We start from the raw sequence: 24,519 nt of genomic DNA on the forward strand, positions 1-24,519 counted from the left end.
GCTCAGGTCTGTGTGTTGGACTGTGGTTTCCCCTCTGTCAGTAGCTGTAAGTGCATGAGAGGTACTGGTAGTTGGCCCAGATCAAGCCCAGGGTCTGGCTTTTGTGGGCTAACAGAATTTGCTGCTTTCATTGTGTGAGCTGTTCAGCATGTGAGTGGGAAGGGGAGGGATCAAGCTTGCCTTTTGGCTGCTGCAGTCTCTTCCCTTTTTTGTTTTTCCTTCCAGCTGTATCTTTTGTTTTAACTTGTGTGTTCACTTAATTACCTATTTCTTCTCTCCTTAAATATTTTCTACACAGCATCCACCATCCTTTATAGCCCTGTCTTTTGAAGTGTAGCACATTGAAATATTTAATGCTGACATTTGTGTGTCCACACACAGATACTACATTTGGGACCAGTCATTTTCTCCTTTGAGTTATTCCAGTAGTTTCAGGAGAGTGGTATTTCTTTACTGTAAACATTTGTTTTTACAGTTTCAAGGATTCAACTTTTCTTTTAATGAAAATTTCCTTCTCAGACACCAGTCTTTGACCAGATTCTCATATGCCTCCTTACACTCCTCTGTGGTATCTGAGAATCTGCTGTTAATCGCGCAGGCATAGCTTTGACATAGCTTTGTCTGAAGGGGAATTTCCAGCTGCTCTGATTTGTTTCAAATTTACTGGAAGCTAAGTTGTGACACCCTGTTTGTGTGTTAGATTATTTTTTTTATTTATTTTTTCTTATATTTTAATATCCTTAAAAGTAGCTAAGTAATCAGCTCAAAGAGATTTTGCTCTATCTTCTTCTTTTCCTAATCCTATTGGAGCTTTTATTACCTTGTTAATCACTAATGTCCATTTATTACTATTCTGTCATTTCAGCGCTTTCTCCTTTTTTATTTACAAGCATTAATTTTAACAATATTACATGCTGGGGGAATTTGAAAATGATGGGCATGGGATTGTTTTAAGCATAGACTGTTAATGCCACTGTATGTTCTCAGCCCTGGAGATTTCCAGGAACCATAGTCTGAATATACAGGTTTCTGGTCTAGGCAGGTGTACTTGTAAGACTTCATGGTACTGCTTTGCTGACTGTTGTGGGGTTTATCCACTGTTAAGGGGTTTATCCAATGTTCTGATCAGAAATACTGGGAAGAGACCTTTTCCATCCCATATTCTCTCCAGCAAAGAGTGGGAGATTCCCAGGGGCAAGCAAACGATGAGCCATTTCAGTCTATAAACACCATGGGATCCTCAGTGCCTTTCTGCAAAGCATTTCCTTGCCAAGGCAAGCTCAGAATCCGTCCTAGTCATTAGCTGTTTTGACCTTGCTGTAGTTCCTCACTATGAAGCAGGGAATGTCTTAGCCAGTTATTGGCATCTTTCCTCACTTGCTAATTTGTTAAACCTGACTTCAGTGTTAATTTGTTGTTTTGTGGTATTCTCTCTCTCAACACATTTGGCTCCTCCCTGCACATCCTTCAAGAGATTGAAAGATGCTGCACAGTCAGAAAGAGGAGATTGGTCGTTAACTGCCAGTGTAATTTTAGCTCTTCCATGCAAGTGGTTATTCCCATGTCTTCAAAGAGGTTTTGGTACATTCTTGAGTCAAAGGGCAAAATAGCCTTTTATGAAATGAATTCATAAGCTTATCTGTGCTTTCCAGATGATTGGACTGCCTTGTACTTAATATGTTGGAGGCAGTAGACTTTCTCGGTGCCATATCTGATCTGAGAAGCTCCCAAAATATTTTCTAGCATAAGCAGTTGCAGAGAACAGGGTCAAGGCAGTGAGGAAACGGCAACACGAGAGTTGCTCTGGCAGAGCAAATGCAGACAAACAGAAAGGATGAAAACACAGCATGAACAGTCTAGGTGGGGTCTCACTTCTGCCTTTTCTGGATGTGAAAGAGCAGCTGTTTGTAGGGAGGCAGCTCTCTGCCTGATAGCAATGTAGTACAGCTTTAAAGAGAGGCTAAAGTGAGAGGAATTTAGTAGTTTTGGTTGAATCTTCTCTGAGCAGGAATGTGTTGTGGTGCCTTGCATGCCAATCAAGTCCTGTGCCAGTTAGAAAATTGCTCACTAAGGTCTTGTTTTCTCTTTGGCACCTTTTCTCTCCACGATTTCCTCTCTAAGGGTCTTAAAATTGAGAATGGCAGACATGCAGGACTGATAATGCTTGTTAGTCAGGAACATCTCTGTGCTTTTTTAAATAGAAGCCCCCTTCTCAGCCACACTGGGGACATTATGCCACCTCCAAAATGGAGGTAAAGTTCAGTGTGAGAGACTGCTGGGAGCACCTGTTTTATGTCTGATAATTGCAGATGGAAAGTGCTGGGAGCCAGAACAGATTGTGATGGAAAAACAGGACAACTCTTGCTTCTGAAATTGTGACAAATGAGTGTAATACTTGGGTTGTTTCATACTGTAGTACCTTTGTAACCGAGGTAGAATCATAGCATTGTTTTAGGTTGGAAAAGACCTTTAAGATCATCTCGTCCGACCACTAACCCAGCACCGCCAGTAGCTGCAATCCAGTTTGGTCAGGCCATCTCACAAAGCCATTTCCCTTTCACTGAGGTCATAGCTCAGCTGTTGAGTGCTCCTCCTTGCCAACCCAATCCACATGGGCTTCTGTTACCTGGTAAGGCTCTGAGGGACTAACCTGCAGTACTGCTCAAGGAGGTTCCACAAGCGACTTCCACAGAAAGACACAAAAGGGTGTAGCTGGTTTTAGGTGCCCTAAAGTGTTTTAATTCCAAGCCATTGATGTCAGGGTTTATTCAGCTTGTTCTGGTTTCCATAACTAGTAGCAAAACCACTGGCAGATACCAAATGCTTTGTCTTTTTTTAGCACTGCTGGCAGTGTGTTAAAAAGCCTCTTGGCAATGTCTGCATTTGATATTTTTTAAATGCCGAGTACTGTCAGTGCTAGGTACTACCACAGTAAATCCCCCTAATCTCTTACATTAATATAACGAGTCGTGAGGGCTTGAGAAATACTTTATAATGGTGCTTCACTTCTGAAATGCAGTGAGCTTTGGGGTAGAAAGTCTCAAGCCTGCCAGCGTTGTGTTGCACACAGTAGTGGGAACATGAAACCCCAGCTAAGGAGGGATCACCAAGGCAAGGCCTTAATTTAAAGTCATCATGTCTTTGCAAATGAGGCAGGGATGTTGGCTTTCATGGTCTCATTACAGACACCTACTCATGACTAATGGCTTGAAACAGATTTTATCGTTTAAATAGAAAGAGCAAAGCTGCACTGGGTGAAATTGGAAAGGATCTATATAAAAAGTCTTCTGGAATTGGCAAATTGCTGGTTAGCTTAGCTGATGGGAGTTTTCTCTGGTTTAGCTATCTTCCTTTTTTTTTTTCCTTTTTGTTTTTTTGGTTTATCAGAGAAATATCCCTGCCATTTACTAACATCTCAGACTGTTTTATGCAGTGTGCCAGACTGAATGAGTCTGAACAGGCTCCAAGGTCTGATCAGCTTTGCAGCAAGGAGATTTGAAGCTGGAGGTGAGCTTTGGAGCAGTGACTTTGTGCTGTGTAGTGCCTTTTATTAACATGCAGAATGCAGTAAACTGTGCGTCAGTGGAGGAGAGGGGACAACTGTGGTAGGCCGTTAGAGAGACAAAAGAAGGACTTTGATTTTTAAAACAGCTGCTACTGGAGAGATGCATCCCCATTCCAATAAGAAATGGGAGAGAAAGCCTTCCATTCCCTTCCTTCAGGCTCAACACAAAGGTGCCCCAGCATCCTGCCTCTTACTGTTGGTGGCACTTTTAGCTGCTCTGTGCCTCAGAGGCAGCATGACCCCCAAACACCTTGTCTGCCCCTGGAGCAGAGCAGTCTTTACACCCTTTGTGCACTGCAGATGCTGAAGCATGTCTTGCTTTCCACCACTTTTGTGAGCTGCCCTCTTGGCACATAAGGGACTGCCTTGAAGTACAAACTAGTAACAAAGTAAGTTCATTAAACTTCAAAGCAAGGCTTGCCTTCAGTTCTTATGGCTGTTTTCACATCCTTGCCTGGCTTTGCCACTACCACTGATCAGGGCCAAAGACTGCAGTAGTACAGGTGACCATTAAATGCTGGGGACTTAGCTTGGAAGAGCTGTCTTGGGGAGCTGCTACTCACTTCTGGCTGCCACTGAGTAAAGTCTCCTGGAGCTAGATAAGTTTCTGTGCTGAGGCTACAGAAGCTACACTCAGTGATGTGAGTTACGAGCCCAACCTGATTCACAGCTGGGAGTGTACTGAGCAAGAACCATAGGTTTAACTTTGTAATAAGCTCCCAGTCCACATTGTGGAGACAGGCTGATGTTGCTCTAGTTCCAGTGCTTGTCCTCTTCACCAGTGAGTTTGCTTCACAAAACACTTTACAGAAGCCTGGCAGATTTGCTTTGTATGTGCTTCTTTTGCACGTATTTGCTTTTTATTGCTTTTAAACCTAGAAAAGGGGCTGTGGATAGCTAGAGGAAGGGGCTGCCGGGTGGGGTCTGAACTCCTTCCTGCTGTTGCTGTGCTGCTTTGAGCAAACCTTGAGCCCTGTGTCCTCCTGAGTGAGGAAAGCCGGTGCGGAGCCCTTGGGGAGCCAGGCAGCGTTTGAAGTGCTGTGTGGTCTGCCAGGGAAGGCTGCTGTGGAAGCACAGAGCGATGTTACGGATTCCCATCATTGTTAAGTGCCTGTATAGGGCAGGGAAAGCTCCACAGAGGATTGCAGCAGAATGATCAAAACAGTCTGCATTTATAAAGATTAAATTACAACTCTGCACATCTGTGATTAAAGCAGAAGCTGTCAGCGTCTGGCTTGTGTGAATGCACAGTTCAATTTGCATTTTGTAAAACTTCAGGTTGAGAAGGCTTTTTAATCCCTTGTGAAACAGGAACAATAGGTGTTGGCTGTTGCCATAATACATATAGATACCGTGCAAACTTCTTTGGTCATCCTCTGTAAAGCTGGATTTATAGCACTATGATTTGTTGCTCTAGTCCCGAGCTCCACCCCAAGCTTCCTTACACTCAGTTGTCCCTCTGCTCGGGAGTCCTAAAAGCAGACAGGCTGCAGCCTGCTATGCCAGCTACAGACAGCAGTGCGGCTGTGAGCAACCACTCCTGGAGTCACATTTTCCTCTCACAAAAGGGGACAGACTGCAGTGACTGCCAGCCCTGCTCATTCTGGGGCTTCTTTAGGTTAAAATTCTTGCCTTTAGGGACTGCTACTCTTCCTTCTCTCTGGTAGTATCCTGCTGTTACAGATGATGTTTTTCTGCCATCCTTTTCTGGATCCTCTAGCTGAAGCTGCAGCTGTTTCCCAAAAGTGACAAATTGGGTCATCGCTCTGCTTTCAAAGTGGGAAACAAATGGAGCTTTGTGGTCTCCATCCCTCTCAGAGCAGGAGAGTAAATGCTGCTGAGCCAAAAGGTGCCACATCTGAACGGAGCTCCACATCTGAACAGAGCTTCCACTCAGCTGGAAGATCAGGTTTTTTTGCTCTCTGACACTTGACATTTGGATGTTAAGACAATACGTAGAAATTTATTGTTCACTGTAAGGACCTCAAAGGCAAACCTTTTAATAGCGGAGAGGATGGCATCCCTGATGTGTATCACTCTTCCTGGCTTCATGGGAGGTCTGAGGCAGGCAGTGGGATTGCTCAGGGAACCAAGATGTGCCACTCAAAAGACAGCAAGCTGGGAGAATGGATGTCCAGAGGGATGGAACTGGGAAAGGTGGTTCATCAGCCAAGTGCCAGAGGCTATAAATCAATTCTACTGCGTTAGAGGGCCCTTGGATTCCCCCATGGCTCAGTTAAGGCACAAATAAGCTCCTGGGGAGCTAAGTATTGCTGGCAGCACATGCTGTTTGAGCAGCAGCATCTGCCTCATAGCCGGCAGGGGTGTAGGCCTGCAGAAGGATTAATTCATAGCCCTGTGTTTGCTTTCACCTGAGCACCTGTTCGGAGGAGTTCCTCTTTCACTTCTTCTGATCTGTGGATTTACGTTCTCCACTAATAACTGCTTCACAGCAAGAATTTCTAAGAGGAAAAGTGTACTCTGGCCTCCCAGACAAGAAACTGCTAAATTGTTGTGGAGCATTGTCTGACAGTAGGTAGGATTTCTGGAATAAGCTGATACGACCCAGCAAGCATCACTTGTATCAATGTTAACTGGTGTGTTGCAGTTTTATCAATGTTAGTTTAAACTAGCAAGCTTTTCTCTTCCATGAAAACAGGTCATAGCTACAATGACCTCTGGCAGTAAGATGGATAAGTATGGAAAATATGCTGTTATAATCTCAACAATTGGAGAAGGCGATAATTTGCAGACTGTCACCTAATAACATTGTTTCCAGTGGCTCCTGCCATGTGCTTTAGCCTCTGAGTTGGAAACTTTGCCACTAATTGTCACTCTGTGTAGAACCCCACTAATGAAATGTTGTGCTGAAGGCTTATTTGTGCACAAACCCTATCGTGGTTTCCCAAGTGTATTTCCCTCAGCAGCTGCAATTCAGCAGACTGCATTTGTTTTTGAGTTGGATGTAAAAACACACAGAGGATGCTGTTGAAATCATACTCTAGGGCTTCCTGACTACTCAGAAAATGTTGGGTTTGGGTCCTCTGTGAAAGCTGTAGAAGTTCTTCTGAGTGCTTCTCCCACTTGTGATGGCATGAATGAGCTTCTGTCTCTGAGACAGTGACAGCTACTTGCAGGGACAGACAAGGCATCATTATAGCAATGAGATTTAGTGTCAGGGAGCTGACATGACATGACTAGCTAACTCTTCTAGGGGTGCTTTGGCTTTAGGAAGGTCTGCAATACCTTTTTCAGAGCCAACTGAGCTGCCCTGGAGCCCCCTGAGCATGTTTAACACAATGGAAAGCTGGAAATAATAGTACTGTGGGAATACTATGAGAATCTGGGCACTGCTCACAACTCCCCTCTGGTTATATTTCTTCAGCATATTGTGAACCAAACTATTGCTCTTCCTGCAAGTAAGGCACCAGTCTTTTCACTTAGGTAATGCATTGTACTTTGCAGCCTTCTCCTAGTTCAGTGACAATGAATGTTCCAAACCCAGGACGAGTCCATCCTTATGTGAGTCTGGAGGTCACACAGAGTCCTGAGATGTCTCTCATTCTGCCAGCAGTTCTCTTTCCAAGTGTTTAAAGGAAGAGTGTGCTTAGCTGGCTAATTAAGGACTGCGTCTCCCTTTCCAGTTCTCTTCTGCACTAGAAATATACCCCTCCCCAAATCTAGGTACCAGCCTCTGCTCAGCTATGTCATGTTGGTGGTTTGCTGTAGTCAGGCATCTGTCCAGCTTGCAAGAAACATTAGCTGTCCCTGTCACCCCAAGGTTTATCTGTCATTTTATATAACAACTTATAACACAGAACATGGATCTAGATGGAGCTTCATGTGACTGTATCTGCAGGTGTTTTTGTCCCTTTCATTTCTTAAAAAAGGTAGTTGTGAACTGCAGCGTAGAGTTCTTACGGCTGTGTTTTGTTTGCAGTAAGTGGTCTCTTTGTTGAACATCTTGAAACACTAGAACAGGGACAATCTTCCTGCTGATGAAAACAGAAATGTGGATTTGTTAGGGAGCTGAGGTAGACATGCTGGAACTTAGACTTTCTGATTGTCTGGTTTAAATTTTTTGCATTTAGGCTACTTTGCTGGGAGTTTTCTACCCTGTTGTTAATGTTCCTGAAAACTAGTGACTTGATGGAAGCATCTCACTACAGAGTCTTAGTTCTCACCTCAGCTGGAAAGATGTGCCTTTCTATTTTAAGGGATGAACCTATTTAATTACAGTACCACCTACAAGTCACTTTATAGGCATAGAAAGGAAACTTAGGTCTGTTGCTGGGCTAAACTCCCCTTCTCAGAAGAATAAAAAGAAAGCTGCTGTAATACTTCATCTCAGCCTCTTTGCAGATACCTGAGTGTGACACACTTTTTGCAGGGGAGAATAGTAACGTGATCTGAACTTAATTTCTCTGGCTGATGACAGTTTTCCATATCATGCAGATTTTGCTGAGCTTTCCACCCTTAGTAGTGCCCAGAGGGATAATATTCCTGGACTGCTTGAGTCCTAAAGTGCTTCTGTTGCTATTTAGTGTGTTGATGCATCAGAACTAGGACTAAGCGGTACTGGGGCTGGGCAGTTAATGTCATACCAAATGTTTTAGCATAAAGAAATTGGTCACTGACCACTCCTGTCCTAATTGCTCAGGAAGTTAGTTGTTAATGTGTGGTCTTGTCCGCTGTATTATTAGCTTAAGGTATAGACTGGTTCCTCATCATCATCCAGAAACCCTTCAGTTGAGTGGGGCATGACTTGAAGATGGAGGTTTTGTTTTGAGATGGGGATTGACGCTGCCGTGTTTTTCATACGAGATCATAACTCAGTGTGACTTCAGCTTAGGTATGTCAGGAAGACCTTTTTCTGTGATGAGTTTGGAAAAGGTCAGGTTAAGATGCTTGAAGAAAAATGGCCAGTTGGCTTGATTCTGATCTTTGTTTTAGAAAAGAATGATGTAAAAATCTGCCAAGTCAAATCTGGGGAATAAGTAGTTTTTATTTTTATGGTATTCATCTGTAGAGACCTGGGGGATGGAGGGTGGAAATCACCTGCCTACAGTCTCCCCAAGCCCCTTACTTTCCAATGCTTAACAGCATTGTCATCAAAGAGGTCAATCCAGACTCTGGGCTGTTAACCCTCTCCAGTCACCTTACAGCCTTGCACCTGTGTGCTTACAGACTGCTGCACGTTCTTCTGCCCTGCTGCTTGTAACTGAGTCAAGAACAGATGCTGGGGAAATAGCTACAGAATGTTTTAAGACACATGCCCTCTGTCACTCGCTCTTGGAAAAGGCAATTGGATCATTCTGATGCTCAGTGTCCCTCCCTGGCAGAGGCTCTAATAAGCCTGCTAGGATAAGGGTGAGGAGCATTTCAGATCTCAGGCTTCTTATGTTCTCTATAGCTCCTACTGTACATTCCCTTCTCTCTGGGTACTGAGCTGTTGTTCTGGCACAGTATTTGACTGGAGATTTTTCCCTGCCCTTGTTTTTTCTGTGGGTGGCTGAGTGTCATCTCACTGCTGACAGTGCACGCATTTGAGAGGATTCCTTTACATGTGCTTCTCTGGCATTTTATGATTCTGTCTCTTTCAGCATGTGATAACAAAATATAAAGTAGGTCACTATTTCTTTTTTTCTTTTTCTTTTCTCGATTCTGCATTTCTTGTGATGTTTGAATTCTTTCTGATACCAGTTTTGGAGACTTGTGACGAGGAGAGTTCAGTAGGTTCCTAAAGCCTTGGTAGTCATCTTAGGATCGGGCCTTAACAGGACACTAGGGACATCTCTTTTTGTAGCCTTTGTGTGCCTTGGCTAGCCTGTTAATTAGTGCCCTTCACATGTTTTAGAGAGTTGAGAAGGAAAAATGATGGCACCTCTCCTAATGCACAACCATCACTTGCTGCTATGCTGCATCCTGTGGCTGCTGCCAGCCCTGCCCTGCTGTCCTCTCTGAGTTGATTGTAGATGGCAGTTGTTGTCTAGAAGCAGTAAACAAAGTGAACAGCTCTACTTATTGCAATTTGTGAAAATGCACCAAACAAAAGCTCTAGGCGCAGTCACAAGTCGGGCCTTAAAAGGGCATATGGAAGAAATTTAGTCTTTCTTGAGTCAGGCCAGTTCAGGCTACAACAAACCCCAGACCTTTAAAGTACCTGAATTTTTCAACCTGCAGACTTGCTTCTGTGTTTTATTTATTCAGTTCAAGAAGCGTTGGGGTTAAATTATAGCACAACTTCACTGAAACTCCCTTTAGCAAATGATTCTTAGAACTGTAAGATCAGAGTCGCTACAGAGTAATTTAAAATGTGGCCCCCTTCAGCTTCTGCCACGGGCTTTCTCAGCAGGGTAAGTGTGGTACCAATTTATTCTGTTAGCCCAGGGTGAGGATGGATCCCTCTAGTTTATCCTGCCTTAAAGGTGTGTTGTTATGTGGTCAAATGCAGGCAAACATTTTGTAGAGCTTCTCTGAAATATGAAACCGAGTTGAAGACACAGAGAGACCTGGTCCAAAGCTTCCACCCAAGCTGCCTTCTAGTGGCGTTGAATTCCTGAGGGGACTGCTCAGCTGAAATGCCTGGTTAGTCAGGAAAAGCCAAGCAGAACTTGAACTTATGTATTAGTATAAGGTGCAGTTTCTTAAGAAATTTTCTAAGCAAGCATGAAATCCTCTGTACGTATAGTCAAAAATTCAGATGTGAGAATAACACCAAGAGGGCAATGCAGCAGCATTTTGGGAAGAGCAGGGTTTGATTCCCATTTAAACAAAAATAGTTGTGCAAATAAAACTACCAGCTGATGCAGTACAAATTAAAGGTTTTAAAATCCGGAGAAAAAGCTGCTGAGTTGTTAATCCCTGAACTGAAGCCCTCAAGTCCTTTTAGTGAGTGACTTCAGCTTGTCATCTAATCCCTTTGACTCATAGAAAACAGACCCGGTGTTGCTCTCTGTGGTGTAGGAAGAGGAAATTAAACCAGTGAACTAAATAAACAGATTGATTAATTGGCAACAATAAAGAATTGTGTATGCACTGTATCTAATTGCTTTCTTTATATTGTCTTCCTCAAACTTCTGGGAAGACACGGGTTTATGGGTTGCACATGCAAAAATATGCTAAAAAACCCCACCTCACCAAGGCTTTGAACCTTTAGCTTCAAAGATCATTTGCGGATCATCTTATGTTGCTTTGGCCAGTCTCTAGCAGGGACATTGCTCAGCCAAGCTGAATTTATGCAGTGGAAATTCAAGCTGAAATGGAATATACCTCAAGATCACAGAGTAAATCAAATCTCATTTCCTTGCTTGCAGGCAATGTGGGCTGTGTGGACTTTCTTCCTCCTTCTCTTCCTCCTTCTCAGTAATTTTAATTCTACCAGATCAGAGCTACCTTTTTCTCATAAGAAGTACTGAGCAAGGCTTCCCTGAGCCTTATTCAAAAACCCATCAGAGCTAATAGTTTTGAAAATGTTTGATGTCCAAGAGGCACTTGGGAGCATTAAATCCTCACACAGGGATTTTTAGGCTGTAGAACACTGGTGTCCTCCAAGCATTGCAGAAATTACAGTGGAAATATTTCCATCACAGATCCTGCAGGTACTGATCCATGGACTATGGCAAAAGAGAAGTATCTAGAGAAAGGAGAAGCATTGGTGATCAGCTCCGTATCCCCAGGACAGTGGCATCATCTTTGCTTAAGTCTTCAGTATATCCCATCTGTATAGCCAGCAGGTTCTGTTTAGAGCTGTGACAGGAAAAGGTACATGTTTTTGATTCAGAGGGACAAGTAGTTCTCTAGCTTGCTGCTCACCTTGCTGATCAGCTCAACTTGAGGAGTCAACAGCTGAAGGTGCTTTGGAAAGGAAGCCGAGGTTGTGTTCTCCTCATCCTTTGGAGAGAACAGGTGCCAGCACATGTCACCTTTTCCTTGATTGTCAGCGGTGGGTATACAGCCAACACTGTGATCTTCTCTGGCCAGTCAGCAATAAACCTCACCTTTGTGTCACGTCCTTCCTGCCCATCCAGCATCTGAATGTCTGTGGAGATAAAAGCTCGCTGTCATAGAGGGAAAATGCCTCTTTTCAGTGTATCTCAGCCACTCATTCTGAAGAGATTTGTCTCCTGTAGTGTTTGGGGTTGTTGTTGGGAGCATATGAATCGTGAGAGTGCTGGGCTGAAGAGCTGGTAGGTCTGATATTTTAAGGACTTAAGTGGAAGAAATGTTTATGGGATAAACAGTGTATTCCAGGGCATACAAGGCCTTTTTGTTCTCCGGATGTGTTTTGATTGCAAGATGCCATTTAACCATGCCAGGAATTCTTCTTCAGAGGCATAGCTATTATCTTGGACTCTGATAGTTTCTGTCACGTATAAGGAGAAAGGACTCAAAACAAATGAGTGTCAGCAACCTTTGGTGCCTCTGTGTTTATTCTAGAGATTGCACATGAATGTTTTTCTCTGAGAAGGACAGTAATAAGCAGCAGACAATTTGATTTCTCAAAAACATCAGAGCTGTTTTCTGTGTGTGGTCCATGCCCAAGTCTGCTCCCACTCAGCTTCACCTTGTTGATTGTCTGCTGCCCAACTTTCCAGCACATCTCCATTTCAGTCAAAAAGTGTCTCAGCCTACAATGTTCAGCATCTCATCAGGCCTGCTCTTGCTAGTGATTATCTTGGATAGTAGCTTTTACATTTCCATCTGTCCCAATAGCCATTTAAATGTTCCTTTTAAATTAACTTAGCAGTCAAGTTTAAGCAGTTCTGGTTTTGCAGGCAGAGAACGTTTTCTGTGTTGGCCATGGATGCTTCCAAGCATTAATGGTGTTGTTCTGTTTCAGTTCTGGGCATTGCCCAGATGGAGTTTGAAAAGAATGACACATTCCAGCAGCACAAAAGGGAATAATTCAACAAATTAAAATGTTAACAAGCTGATATCCTTCAGCATATCAGAAATTATCTGGTTTCCTTATTTCTGCCCTTATCACAGACTTTGTCCATTCCTTTTCCTCCAGCTGTGCAATGCAGATTAGTCTAAGATCCCAAAGTGTGTCTGGGGTTTATGAGGAGTCACTTAGTTGGGACAGATTTGGTTTGATCCCATTGTCTTGGTAGGAATTTCATAACTGCTGTAATTCTTGTAAACCTGACATGCACAGCTGCATTCCCAGTATCTTAGCCGTCTCTACTCCTTTACCTTCTCAGTCCCTCCTGATGTCAGTACGGCCTGGTCCCCAACACCCTTGGTGCTTGTGTTTAGGACAAAGAGACTTCTGACTTGCACAGTAGAATGTCTTATTTCTGCAGTGAATGCCTTTGAAGGAAGAACTCCAGACTCTGGATTGCAGGCTAGGTGATCTGCCCTTAGATTGACTTAAACCACTTTTGGAACTGCAGCCTTAGAACCAGACATTTTGCAGCTGAAGTTTTCTTTTCACTACAGCATTTTTCTGTCTGTAAGGATCATCCAGACAGCTTATAGCTGTCTGTTCCAACTCCAGATTTGCAAAAGCCTTAAGAGCTAGAACTTTTATATGGGTTGAGTCACACAAACTTCCAAGCACTGCCCACCTTTCCTGATTAGCTTGCTTCCATAACATACTGCTACTACAGTCTTTCTAGCTATTTGTAGCTACAGCTATTTGTAGCTAACCAGTTGACTATAGATCTTCTATTTCTTTTGGGCTCTATCTTTAGAAGGCATTTTTGCAGACTGAATTTTAAAGTCTCCCAGAATCGTTAAACTGTAGAAAAGTATGCCAGATATTGTCATGCAGGAAAGGACTCCTGGAGTCAGTGATAAGCCTGGAAATGTTGGCTCAAGACTCAACAGTAGTCATAAAGACAAATTATTAGAGAGAACACCAAAATAAAGGAGGAGAACTGTGTTGTCACTGTGTAAGTCTTTAATAACCCATGTTTCAAATCTTGTGTATTGATTCCAGTGACCTTAGTTCATAAAATATACTGCAGAACTGCAAAATAGTGCAAAGAATCAAGCAGCTATTTGCTCAATGGGTCTCTTGGCTATCCAGACTTCTTGCTTGTATTCGAAAGTTTTTATTTTCCCTGAGAACAGACTTCAGTTCATTTTCCACATGTAGTCAGTTAGGCAGGTGAGCTTAGTGTTTCCTCTTTCTTGGCTTCATTGCATCTCCTCAGGCCACTGAATGACTGCCTTTTATCACTTCCACTAATTGCTGAAATGTAAGTAGCAGCTAGGGAACTGATCTTTCTAACATCTGCCCCTCCAAATGTATACCTTCCTTCCCCAGTCCTAGCTCGTTTTCTCTAGCATGTCCTATATTGATTTTGACTTTAAATGCAAGCATCCACTTGGTTTATGGCCAGTTTTTTAGCATATTGGTATTTAGTTTTGCTGCTTCCTTTAATTAAATTTATTCATGCTGTGCAAACCAAGTTTAAAAATATTTCTGATCATTAAAAAAAAAAAAAAAGTCATGAGCTAGATTAGCATCCACTTTTTCTCAGCAAGCATCAGACCCAGGGCTGTACATTCATAAAGGCCATTTGCTTGCTAGTTGCTATAAAAGATCAAAAAAGAAAATCAAAATTCATGGCAAGCTCCCTGGCTTTTTGGACTGTCTGTGTTCTCCTTTCACTTGTCTTGATCTTCAAGTCAGAGTCCTGGTGAGTTTTGATTTGGTTTTGATTCTAAGTTACTTTGCAATCATTATATCCCATGGAAGTCCATGGTGGCTGTGTGAGGGGCACAAGCTCTCTTGGATCCTCTACTGATTACTATGAACCTGACATAGTTCCCGAAGCCCCATGTGACTGTAGGTGTTTGATTAGACCATAACCAGAATAAGCCTCCCCATTGTTTCTTCCGTGGGCACAATTAGGTTTTGGTTTCCTCGAACTGGAGCAGTGCACTTGCTTCTGTCTGGATTTGATTGAGCAGAAAGGGCTTTGTTGCATATCCTGCCTTAATCTATTCTCTAAACAGCCTTATTCCTGAGCTAACTGTCTTCTGGGCAAATTTGCATTTCTTTACTGGGAATGAGTTTCCTCTGGTGCACATCAGGTATCCTGTTGTCATTTCATCAAGGCAATCTCCACTGAAAGTTGTGTATTTGAGTTCCAGCATTTGCCAGGATGCTTTCTGGCTACTGGTCCTAGAAAGATTTTCTTTCAAACCTTTTCTTAAAATCTGCAGCAACCATTTTTAAGGTTCTTATATCTGTTTTTGATTTCTGTAATAACTTTGTTTGTCTTGGCTTCTCAGTTTAGCTGTTCACAACTTAAAACTCTTTTATCTTGTCTTGAGAACTAAGGTTACTGGCCTTGCTTTGGTCAGTGAAATGGTGCTGAAGAGCTGCTGCTGACTATTTTTTTCCTCTGTGTTCAGGAGGACAAGGTCTTCTGTAAATAGAGAATTGCACCAAAGGTTGCACACAAATCACAGCATTCATTTGCTGAATGCTGGTTAGCCACTTAGGCTGAACGGGCAACATGAATGATAACAGTGAGCATAAGGATGCTCTTGTCCTCTTGTGTGATGTTTTGATGACAGCAGTTGATTTACTGCTCTGTGAGAATGCAGCTGGTAGATAAAAAGCTTCTCCTGGAATAGCCCATCACATTTCAGCACTTAAGTTAATTGTAAGCACAAAGGAGAAATAAAAAAATTAACGGTCCAGTCCATAGCTATCTGCAGTGCATTTCAAGCCTTGGCAGAATTGCAAGTGCTCTTACGTACCTAGCAGTGAGAAATGTTTTCATAAATGCCACCAGCTGGAGATAAGGGTTCACAACTCCAAAATGGGCTGTAACTCCAAAATAGCAAATCTATCTATCTCATGGTTTTATGCTCCTGCCATCATCCTGGCCTTTCTTATGCTGCCTGCCTTTCTCAACAAAATTTCTAAAACCAGGCAATCTCAGTGGGCCTCATTCGGTTTCTGGTGTTATTTCCCCTTCCAGATCTAAATGTTTGCTCTGGAGACTGCTTATTTTATTAACTGATAATTTTAAAGATATTTTGTTTCAGGATCTTTGACTTCTTTTTCCCTGCCGAGGTTTTGAAAGTGCCAGCATTGTGCAGTATATGGATGCTTTTTCCCTTGGCAGAAGCCCACTGAACCTGTTTTCCTCCCTTGAATGGCACAGAGCTTGCCTCCTTTATTTTCCCTGGAGAGCCTGTCCCTGGAGTCTGGCAAAGGGCACTCAGGGTCCCACAGAGAATGCCAGGTTTTGTGCCAAGTGGAGTATGCAGATCAGTATAAACCCACTGACCATCTTTGAAACTGGGAAAGGAGGATTGGTCTTGAGAAAAAGCAGTGTGAGGCTACGTGCATTTTTGCTCCGTGTGCTCCAAACCTCAATGGGTTGAGTAAAGCACATTTAACACGTGTGGGAGTTGTGTGTGTGTGTGTATAGACGTGACTTCTTGAAATTACTCTGCAGCAAAAGCATTCCTGGCATAGGCTTTCTGGTAAGGTGGGCAGGCTCTCAGCTGCCTGACAGCTGGAGCTCAGAAGGTATTGTAGCACAGCACTACCTAGTCCTGGTGATGGCTGCAGGAATGTCCAGGGTTATCACCACATTAATCTGTTCTGCTTGTCTGTACCTCTTACAAATTAAGTGCCCTGCAAGTTGTGCACATAGAGAGACCATATGTCTCCCTTGTTACTTGCCTTTGTCCTTGTTTGCAGCCTTACTGCTTCTTAAAGTAGCTGTTGATTCTTGGGAATGCCTGTCCCATGGGAGCTTGGAATGGGCACTGTTTTGTACATTTACAGTTGCTTCTTGGTGAAGCTGGATAACAGTTTTGGCTTTGAGACATTTCTGAAAGCTGAATGGTTTCCAGATTGGTTGGATCAGTGTGTTTTTTTACCACCATTAAATAAGAGTTGAACACCTAAGGCTTCTAATGGATTGTGGGTTTAAAACATTTCTGAAGCAGGTAAGTCTTGTCCCCAAAATAGGATGCCATTTCTGCTAGCAGAGTTCAGAGAACAACAGTAATTTTCTGAGTGAGCTTATAAATTATTTATCTTTAGAAGAGGCACCTGTGGGCAGAGGAGAAAGACTGTAACCGAACCCTCACACTCCATGGATAGAAACTGTTGCCTTTGTAGGCTTGTTCCTTTAAAGATCACAGATCCCTGTGAGATCATTGAACAAACACCTGAGCTACTATATATTATCTGAGCCTGGCAGGCTGGCTGTATGCTGAGGTGAGAAAAGGGGGTGTGAAGTGTCCCTCCTTGATGTTGCTAAGTAAAATAATAATAATGATAATCTTTTATGTACGATCAAAATCTTTTGCCTTAGGTAGAGAAGTGGTGAGGCCTGGATTTCGATACCACTCAAGTGCAGATGTATAAAAGCAGACCTCAGGAAGGATTTAGGACATTGAGAGTTAGACTTATGTTTAGTTGGGTACAGAGCAGTTCACTGAACACAGCAGGACTGTGAGAAGTGACTGGCAGGGACAAAGGACAAACTAGTGGGCAGAGACAGTTCACTTCCAAACTCCTGGAAGTGGTGTCCTGGCTAATGCTCAATGAGCTGAGCAGAAGGAGATTGGCAAACACGAACTAAAAAGTGTCAGAGTAGACCTGGTGGGAGCTGTGTGCAGGGATCCCTGCACCAACCTTAGCAGTGGAGAGCAGGGTGAGGCATCTCCTGTCCCTATTTCCTGGCTCACTCATCTTTGCTATGTGCTGCTCAACTTTGTCTGTGTGTCCAGCTCCAGACACTGAACAAGACTCCCATGAGTTCCATCAGCTTTGGATTCTCCACAGCAGGACTGGAGCAGGTACTTATGTCCCATTGATACCCTGGAGCTCATGGGCAGCTGCATCCACCTCTGCAGGCTGTTCTTCCCCCTAGTGACCTCTTAGAGTCTTACTGCCCAGCAGTGTTGGTGCATCCTGTGCCAGTGGCATCCTGTTTCATACCTCAGAGGAGAAATGCATGTTTGTTTGCTTCCACGTAATCTTTTGGTCTGGCTGAACTTTTTACTATTGGAAAAATACCCGTCTTCCAGGAGTTTTTCCTGTACTCAGGGCAGAAAAGTTGATGCCTTCTACTCTGGGAATGACAGATGGTGGGGGCTGTCTTACAGCCTCATGCTCTCAGCCCATGAGAGGGCCATGGGTCCTTCACTGCATGTAGTACAAGCTGCAGCTGCTGTATGCAGATCTGAGGCACCAGAGCAGGATTGGCAACATGCTGTGTGTCTTACACATATGTGGCATGATTACACTTGAATCTGCAGCCCACATCTTTGTCTTTCCCGTCAGACCCACTCCACATCCTCTGGATCCATAGATATGTGCTGCACACGCAGCATGTCTTGGGAATCTGAGTTGTGAAACTATCATAGCAACATCCTCCTCCTCTTTGTCTTAGCATTCATGAACATGGAATTAATAGTCATGGCTTGATCAGTGTGGGGGTGAGGAATGCTGCTAAAGCATCAGCACGGCATTTAGCTCCAGGATAGCTGCAAAGGTAAGGTAGTGTTGGGTCAGACAAAAGCTCTGTGCTGCTGCTAGTCCTGGATGGGTGCTTTCCTGGAAGCCAGTGTGAACGGCAGCTTCTTCCAGCATGTGTGTGTAGCATTGGCAGCCTTAGTGGAGCCTCTCTCTGAACTTGGCTCCTGCAGACAGTGAAAGAGGAAAGGGAGAAAGAGATCGAATGCAGCTGGGATTTGGACAGAGTCTGTTGGGAAATGTGGCAGCTGTGTGTGTATGTTTTTATTTAACTTCTAATTATTTAGTTATGTTCTTTGTCTGTGGTGCTTCTGGGGATTAATTTCAACAAAGACTCCAGCCTGCATCAGCAACTTTAAAGTTGCTCTGTGAGAAGTGTGATGGCACTTGGAAAAGAAAAATCATTTTCCATATTAATTAGAAGTTACTACTGTAAAATTGGTATCAATTATCCAGCACTTTATTATGGAGAGGCAATAGCCTCTTTGTAGTCCAGGTGTCAGCAGCCTTTTCATTACAATGAGAAATGTTGCTATCTGGTTGAATTCATGTGGAGAAACACTCGGGCTATGAGCTGTTGTGGAGATTAGGGAGGGAGAAAAATGGGAAGATTTGCACTAAACCTGGAATAAACAAGCCTGTTTGAGGACTGCAGTGTGAAATGCACATTTCTACTGGAATAGGAAAACCCTAGTGTCTCTTCCTACAGCCTCCACCCTCTGAGCTGAGGGGATAGACTGCTGTGTTTGCTTGTGGTGTTTTGGGCTTTGCCCAGGTTTGGGAGGTGGGACTGCCAGAATTCCCTCTGTGTGTGGTACACAGGCAGTGACAAGCACTCTACCACTTCTGCAGGGAGGACAGAAGGCATGTTTGGCTGCCTTCAGTCCCTGTGCCATGTCGTGCAGTAGCAGTGATGAGAGGTTGGCATTACATGCCCCATAGACTGGCTGCTCCATCCCCTGGCATGGGACAGATGGGAAAGAGCCCCTGGCTTTTCTGTCCTATGAGGGCTTGCTAGTCCTGACCTGGAAAGCCTCCCACATCCCAGCCACGTGAGCAGCAGGGAGTTGGTGGGGGCAAAATAGTGCATGTTAACCTGGGCATTGTTGGGGTGGTTTTTTGCCTTTTGCTTGATGTGAGATCATTCAATCAGTGGTGTTCCAACTGCTCCTGTCGTGGTAGGTAATGACTGTCTTATGGGCATGGAGAGGCTTTAGTGAGGTACTGGTGATGCTGACTGATTGCATTCTTGTGCTTTCCTGTGCTGATTAAAAAGATGGTGTAGAGACATTGATTTGTTCTTGCTTCTGTTTTTCCTTTTGTTTTTCTGTCATTATCTTTGCATGCTTCCTGGAATCTACCCACCATCAGCTCCTTTGCTGGGTGCTGTGAATTGCTGGTGCTCTCTAATTTTATGTTCCAGTAAGGCAGAGACTGCAGTTGCAGATGATGAAAGATTCTGCAGGTTAAAAAGTTACTAAGCAATGAAGCAAATGATGTCTGCCAGATAGATGGGCCCTAGTACTGCATGTTGCCCATTAGGTTTTATTGCTGGTGCAGCTCCCCCTGTGGCTTTGCTGCTAGCAGTAGCTGTGTCCTCCTGGGCACAATGGGGATAGGAGACTGCTGCGTGTAATCGCTGTGTTTCCCCAGGACAGGCTCTTCCAGGAGGTCCAGTCTTTCTTGGGAGAGTGCAATATGTTGGCTCCTGTTGAGGATTAGTCAGAGGGAACAGCTCTGGTGCAGTAAGGAGGAAGTTGGTTTGGAGTGACTAGTGCAGCAAAACGATGGTCTGTTTTGAATGCTGAAAATTTCAGGGCAGGGGCAATTGCTTCTGGGGGAAATGGTTTCAGAGATCATGTTCACAAGAGGCCACTGACCCAACCAGCCCAGGTTGTCCATCCAGTTTGCAAGGTAGTGGTGAGCTGGTGGATGGAGCAAAGTAAGTAGCCACAAACTGTGAAATAATCTTGTTCCTCTGGGTGCAGTGACCTGGCATGGCTTGGGTAGGATGCTGCAGAGAGCTGAGCCCTTCACATCAGTCTCTCCATCAGAATCCAGCCCTCCTGCCGTGTTCCTAAGGGGATGCCTCTACGCACAAGTTGCTGATGTTACCAGGGAAGGAGAATTTTATGGGGCATGGGCAGTCGTAGCTGCAGGAGGAAGCTGAAATCTGAATGCTGCAGAAAGCACTTGCTGTTCAGAGCAGCTCCTGAAAAGTTGTTTTGGGGACACACATGCAAGGACCTGAATCCCTAGCATTTCTCTGGAATTTCTGGAAAGCAGTCAGTGAGTGAGTGGTGGGGCAGGGGTTAATTTGATGGCAAATTATCTTTAAATTACAGTTGTGCAGGTCCACTGAGTTCTGGTTTGTTGCAGTGGAAAAAATGAGCGAATGTAGCCTCTGGGGCTGATACAGGTAACTGCAGGAAGGGAATTCAGCAGCCTTCGCTCTTCTTGTATTGACCGTGTCTGAGTTGCTTGCTTCCATCATACTGACCTACAAAAAGAGTTTTAGATTGTGACTCCATTAGGGTTTTTTTTTTCCACTGCAAAGATCCAGTAAACCATTAAAAAAAAAGCTGAATAACTATTTAAAATCTTTTTAGAAGACCAGCTAAAAGTCCCTTCCTTAAAGTCCCGTCCCATACTTGACTATCTTGGAATTCATGTTTTCTAGACTAGAGACTTCCAAGAAGAATGGGTTGAACAAGACTTTGAAGGAAAAATGCTTTAATCTCAAAATTAAATTGCTCTAGTTCCTTTGGATGTGACAGAAAGGTGCAGATAAAGATCTTGCGTGTTTAAGGAAAAAGGCTGTTCTTTCTGCAGTAGTTTTCCTGAGCAAAAGTCAAAGCAACATGTAAGAGGGGCAAAGGATGCTATCACACAGTCTTCTATTACACAGAGGATGTGAGTTTTTTGTCATCTGTGTAGGAAGCTGATGTCTTTTAAACCTTCCTGTTAGACATTCTTAATGCCTTCTGCTGCTCTTTGACCTGTCCTCTGTCTAGCAGCTGCATCTTAAAGAGCAGATGAAATTGTCTCAAGGATGGCAGGTCCTAATCTCAGTAACAGTTTCTATCCATTACAAGGTATGAAGTTGAAATGATTTGTGAGTGGGTTTATCTCAGATCCCACGTAGCATTTTTTTTCTCAGCAGCAGCAAGAAAGGGAAATTATCAGGCAGTGGGGAGAAGCTGTTTATTTTTAACTTACCCGTTTCTTTTAAGTTCTATTTCGTAGTTAAAGGGGATAAGGAGTGGAAGCCAATGGAATACATAGCTAAAGGGATAAGCTGATCTCAAGTTCGCTGCAGAGATTACGATAAGTAACAGAGTAGAGACTTTGGGGCCTCTTTTTCCTTCCCTGTCCTCATCCTAAAGTATCAAACCGAGTTCTTAGCTGCCTTTCAAAGGTGATGCAAGAGGGCAGACTTAAAGGTATGGTTACAGAGCTCACTACTGCCCTCAGAGTTTACTTCTCTTCACCATGGTTTGAGATACCTCTCTTGAGTATCTGAAGAGATCTCTGCTCAGAGCTAGCAAGGAGGAATCCTGATTCTTCCTAAAGAAACGTGCATCCATTAACTGATCACACGTGTGTGGCACTGTGCATGCCTGTGTGTGTGGGAATACAAGGAGACTGAAGGGAAGGTTCCTGGGGAGCGAGGTAGCCCTGAATAAAATGCCTTTGCTCTTGAGTTACTGCTGGAGAAGCCTGTTCAACTCGTCACCTTTCAAACCAGGTTCTTGCCCTGCAGCTTATTAATCTTGGTCAATTTGGCTGCTTCTGATTGACAGGAGCAAGCTGCCAGATTTTTTTATTGCTCAGAGGAAGGTGCATTATGCTATTACACTCCATCCTTAGTGGATAGTTATTCCTGTGCCCAGGTGGCTTTCTTTCGTCGTTGCTCTTGGCTCTGCAATACTTCTTGCAGCTTCTGCACACAGGAACAAGAAGGGCAGGCTGAATTTGGAGATGGCTGTCATTGCAGGGGTTTCTTTCTGCCAGTGGAGCTGACAAGCAAAACAGCATTAGGAAATGAGTCCTGGAGAGGAGGCTGCGAGCCTTTGCAATACTGGCAGGCTGTTCTTAAATAACATTGCAGAATCAGAATCAATGCAGTTGGAAAAGGCCTCTGAGATCTTCAAGTCCAAATGCTTATTCCTGTCCCTAGCTTGCCTCTGGAATGCTGGAGGACAGTTGAGCTGCAGAGATTTCTGTGTGACCATCTCACCTGGGAACCACTTTTGGAACCCCTTTTTTGCCGCCAGTCCTCGTTTGGGTGATTTCCCTGTGGCTTCTGCCACCTTAGGCCCTAGCATAAGTGTCTCTGTGTGCCACTGCCACATGCAGAGTTTGGGGGAAACAAGCTTTTGAAGGAACCCTAAGCAAGTTTAGATTACTTAGAATAAAGGATGTAAGGACAAGATTCAGTCCTGTAAACAGCAGGAGCTGCCAGCTGTCTAAAGGGGCAGTTGAGAGTAGTGCTTACATTGTTGGGAGTACAAGAGGAGAAGTGCAAGGGCTGCTTGTTGTTCTGGTCACTGTTGTCTTAAACCCTCTACAATGCTCTTCTTAGGATCTTTTTTGAGTTGTGATGCCTTGGAGCAGGGTCCTTTTCCTTTGCACCTTATACCATGTATCTTCCTGACTGAAGCTTATCATAAGCAGGGGCTATTGTAGTGCAAACCTCAGATGATGATATTCTGTTTAGCTCTCAGAGCAAATGGAAACAGCCTGAGAAAGAAGTTCATGTGTATAAGGGAATTGTTTCAGGCATACATTTGCCCAGGAGTGTTGAGCTCTATGGTTCCTTGTAGAAACATTATTGTCACTAACCATCCCACAAATGCTTTGAGGAATATGTTAGTCCATGCAATGCTTTAAAGCTAAAAATCATTGTGGGAGTCCCTCTTGGTGTTCCCTAGTTAGGAAAATGAATAGTTCAGTAGCACAGAGAGGTGTAACTATGAATTTGCAAGTATAGCCCAACACTGGGAGCAGAGTAGTAATAAAAGCTGGAACTGCTGTGGTTGCAGTGAAGGCCAACAGTAAAGTATCTCCTGGGCAGAAAGACCTGAATTCATATCTTCATCTCTTTCTAAAAGCAGCGTCCGTACCAAGGCTGATCTTCTCTTAGTGCCTGTCAGAAGCTTGTTCCCATCAGAAGAGACATACGGTGCTCTGTATGGAGGCTGACCTGAGCAGCTGTAGAAGCTGGTGGTTTAGCAGGCTGTGAACAGTGATTCACAAGCCAGGAGGGAAGTGTGGTGGCAAAACTAACCTTGGAAGGACTGGGTTTGGGCAAACCTGTGTTTGTATAGTGTTTCTGTGTTGTATCTGGGTGTACGTGTGGTAATTAGCTGCTTGATTTATTAATGTGTCTAATTCTGATGACAGAAAGCTGCTGCTGTCATGGGTATAGGTTCCATCTCCCATTCTCAGGAATGGAGAAATTCTGTAAATTTCAGGACTGTTCTTGGCATTAGGAAGGCTTTAGTGCCCACCTCCGTGTTGTTAGTCATGAGCCAAATATTGGCTGTTAAAGCCATCTCTGTTGTGAAAACAGGTGCCAGAGCTGTGATCTATCTCAGTCTTGCTCCTCCTGTGCTGAGGCGTCCATGGATACTGATTCCTGTGCTGTGCTTGGCTGTTTCTGGCAGGTTTTGGAAGTGGTACGGTCCAACTACGACACGCTGACCCTGAAGCTGCAGGATGGACTGGACCAGTACGAGCGCTACTCAGAGCAGCATAAGGAGGCTGCCTTCTTCAAAGAGCTGGTAAGCTGCCTTGACTGCACAACCAACAGCCCTCTTCCAGAGCCTTTGCTTATGGCCTGGGCAGTTGTGTTTGGGGTATAGCTGAGCAGTCCTGTTACTCCACTGGACTGCCTCCAAAGACAGGGCACAAGCAGGATCTGGACAGACACTGTATGTCTTAACTGAGAGCTTCCTGGAGCTCCCTGCGTGGCTGAAGAGGAACCTCCAGGCTGCTTAGGCCAGCACTGGTCAGACAGTCTCTGTCCCTTTTGCCACAGGGATTTGCTGTGCTTTGCAGTGGTAAATTTGTATGGGGAAAAGCTGACTGAGCTGCCTGCTCCCACCTGGGGTTTAATCACAGAGCAACTTTGCTTCTTTGCTGTTGTTAAGGGGACCATGAAGTTTGGGACTGAGCAGAGCATGTGATGCCGGTGAAACACGTTCCTGCTCATTGCTTTCCTCCATCACTCACAAAATAGGGTTCCCAAGCAAAGAAAGTGAAGGCATTCCCTAGAAATGTTTCCATCTGCAAGAGGAGAAGACTGATGGTAGGAAGCCCCATAAAAATTATAGAGCAGAGACAAAAATGAGTCTAAATAGTTCAGGTTAGTAGTTATAATTCTTGAGCAAGCCAGCTTGCTTACCCTGCTCCAGAGAGCCCTGATGGAACTTTTCTTGTCCAACAGCCACATGAGCATGGAGGCAGTGTTTTGGTAGTGGCT

At 44.0% G+C, this 24,519-nt stretch overlaps 1 protein-coding gene across 1 annotated transcript in view; it reads left to right on the top strand.

Moving 5' to 3' along the window:
• LOC121673111 (armadillo-like helical domain-containing protein 3) overlaps nucleotides 1-24,519 on the top strand; it is a 117,923-nt gene that overhangs the window by 85,804 nt on the left and 7,600 nt on the right. The window contains exon 24 of the mRNA XM_042046172.1: nucleotides 23,702-23,818. Within this exon, the coding sequence (XP_041902106.1) occupies nucleotides 23,702-23,818 (117 nt within the window). The remainder of the gene's footprint in view (nucleotides 1-23,701; nucleotides 23,819-24,519) is intronic.

The sequence above is a fragment of the Corvus kubaryi genome, unplaced genomic scaffold (assembly GCF_017639235.1).
Source record: "Corvus kubaryi isolate FWS band 111438036 unplaced genomic scaffold, C.kubaryi_AGA036_p1.0 65199, whole genome shotgun sequence".
In the NCBI taxonomy this organism is placed as follows: Eukaryota; Metazoa; Chordata; class Aves; order Passeriformes; family Corvidae; genus Corvus; species Corvus kubaryi.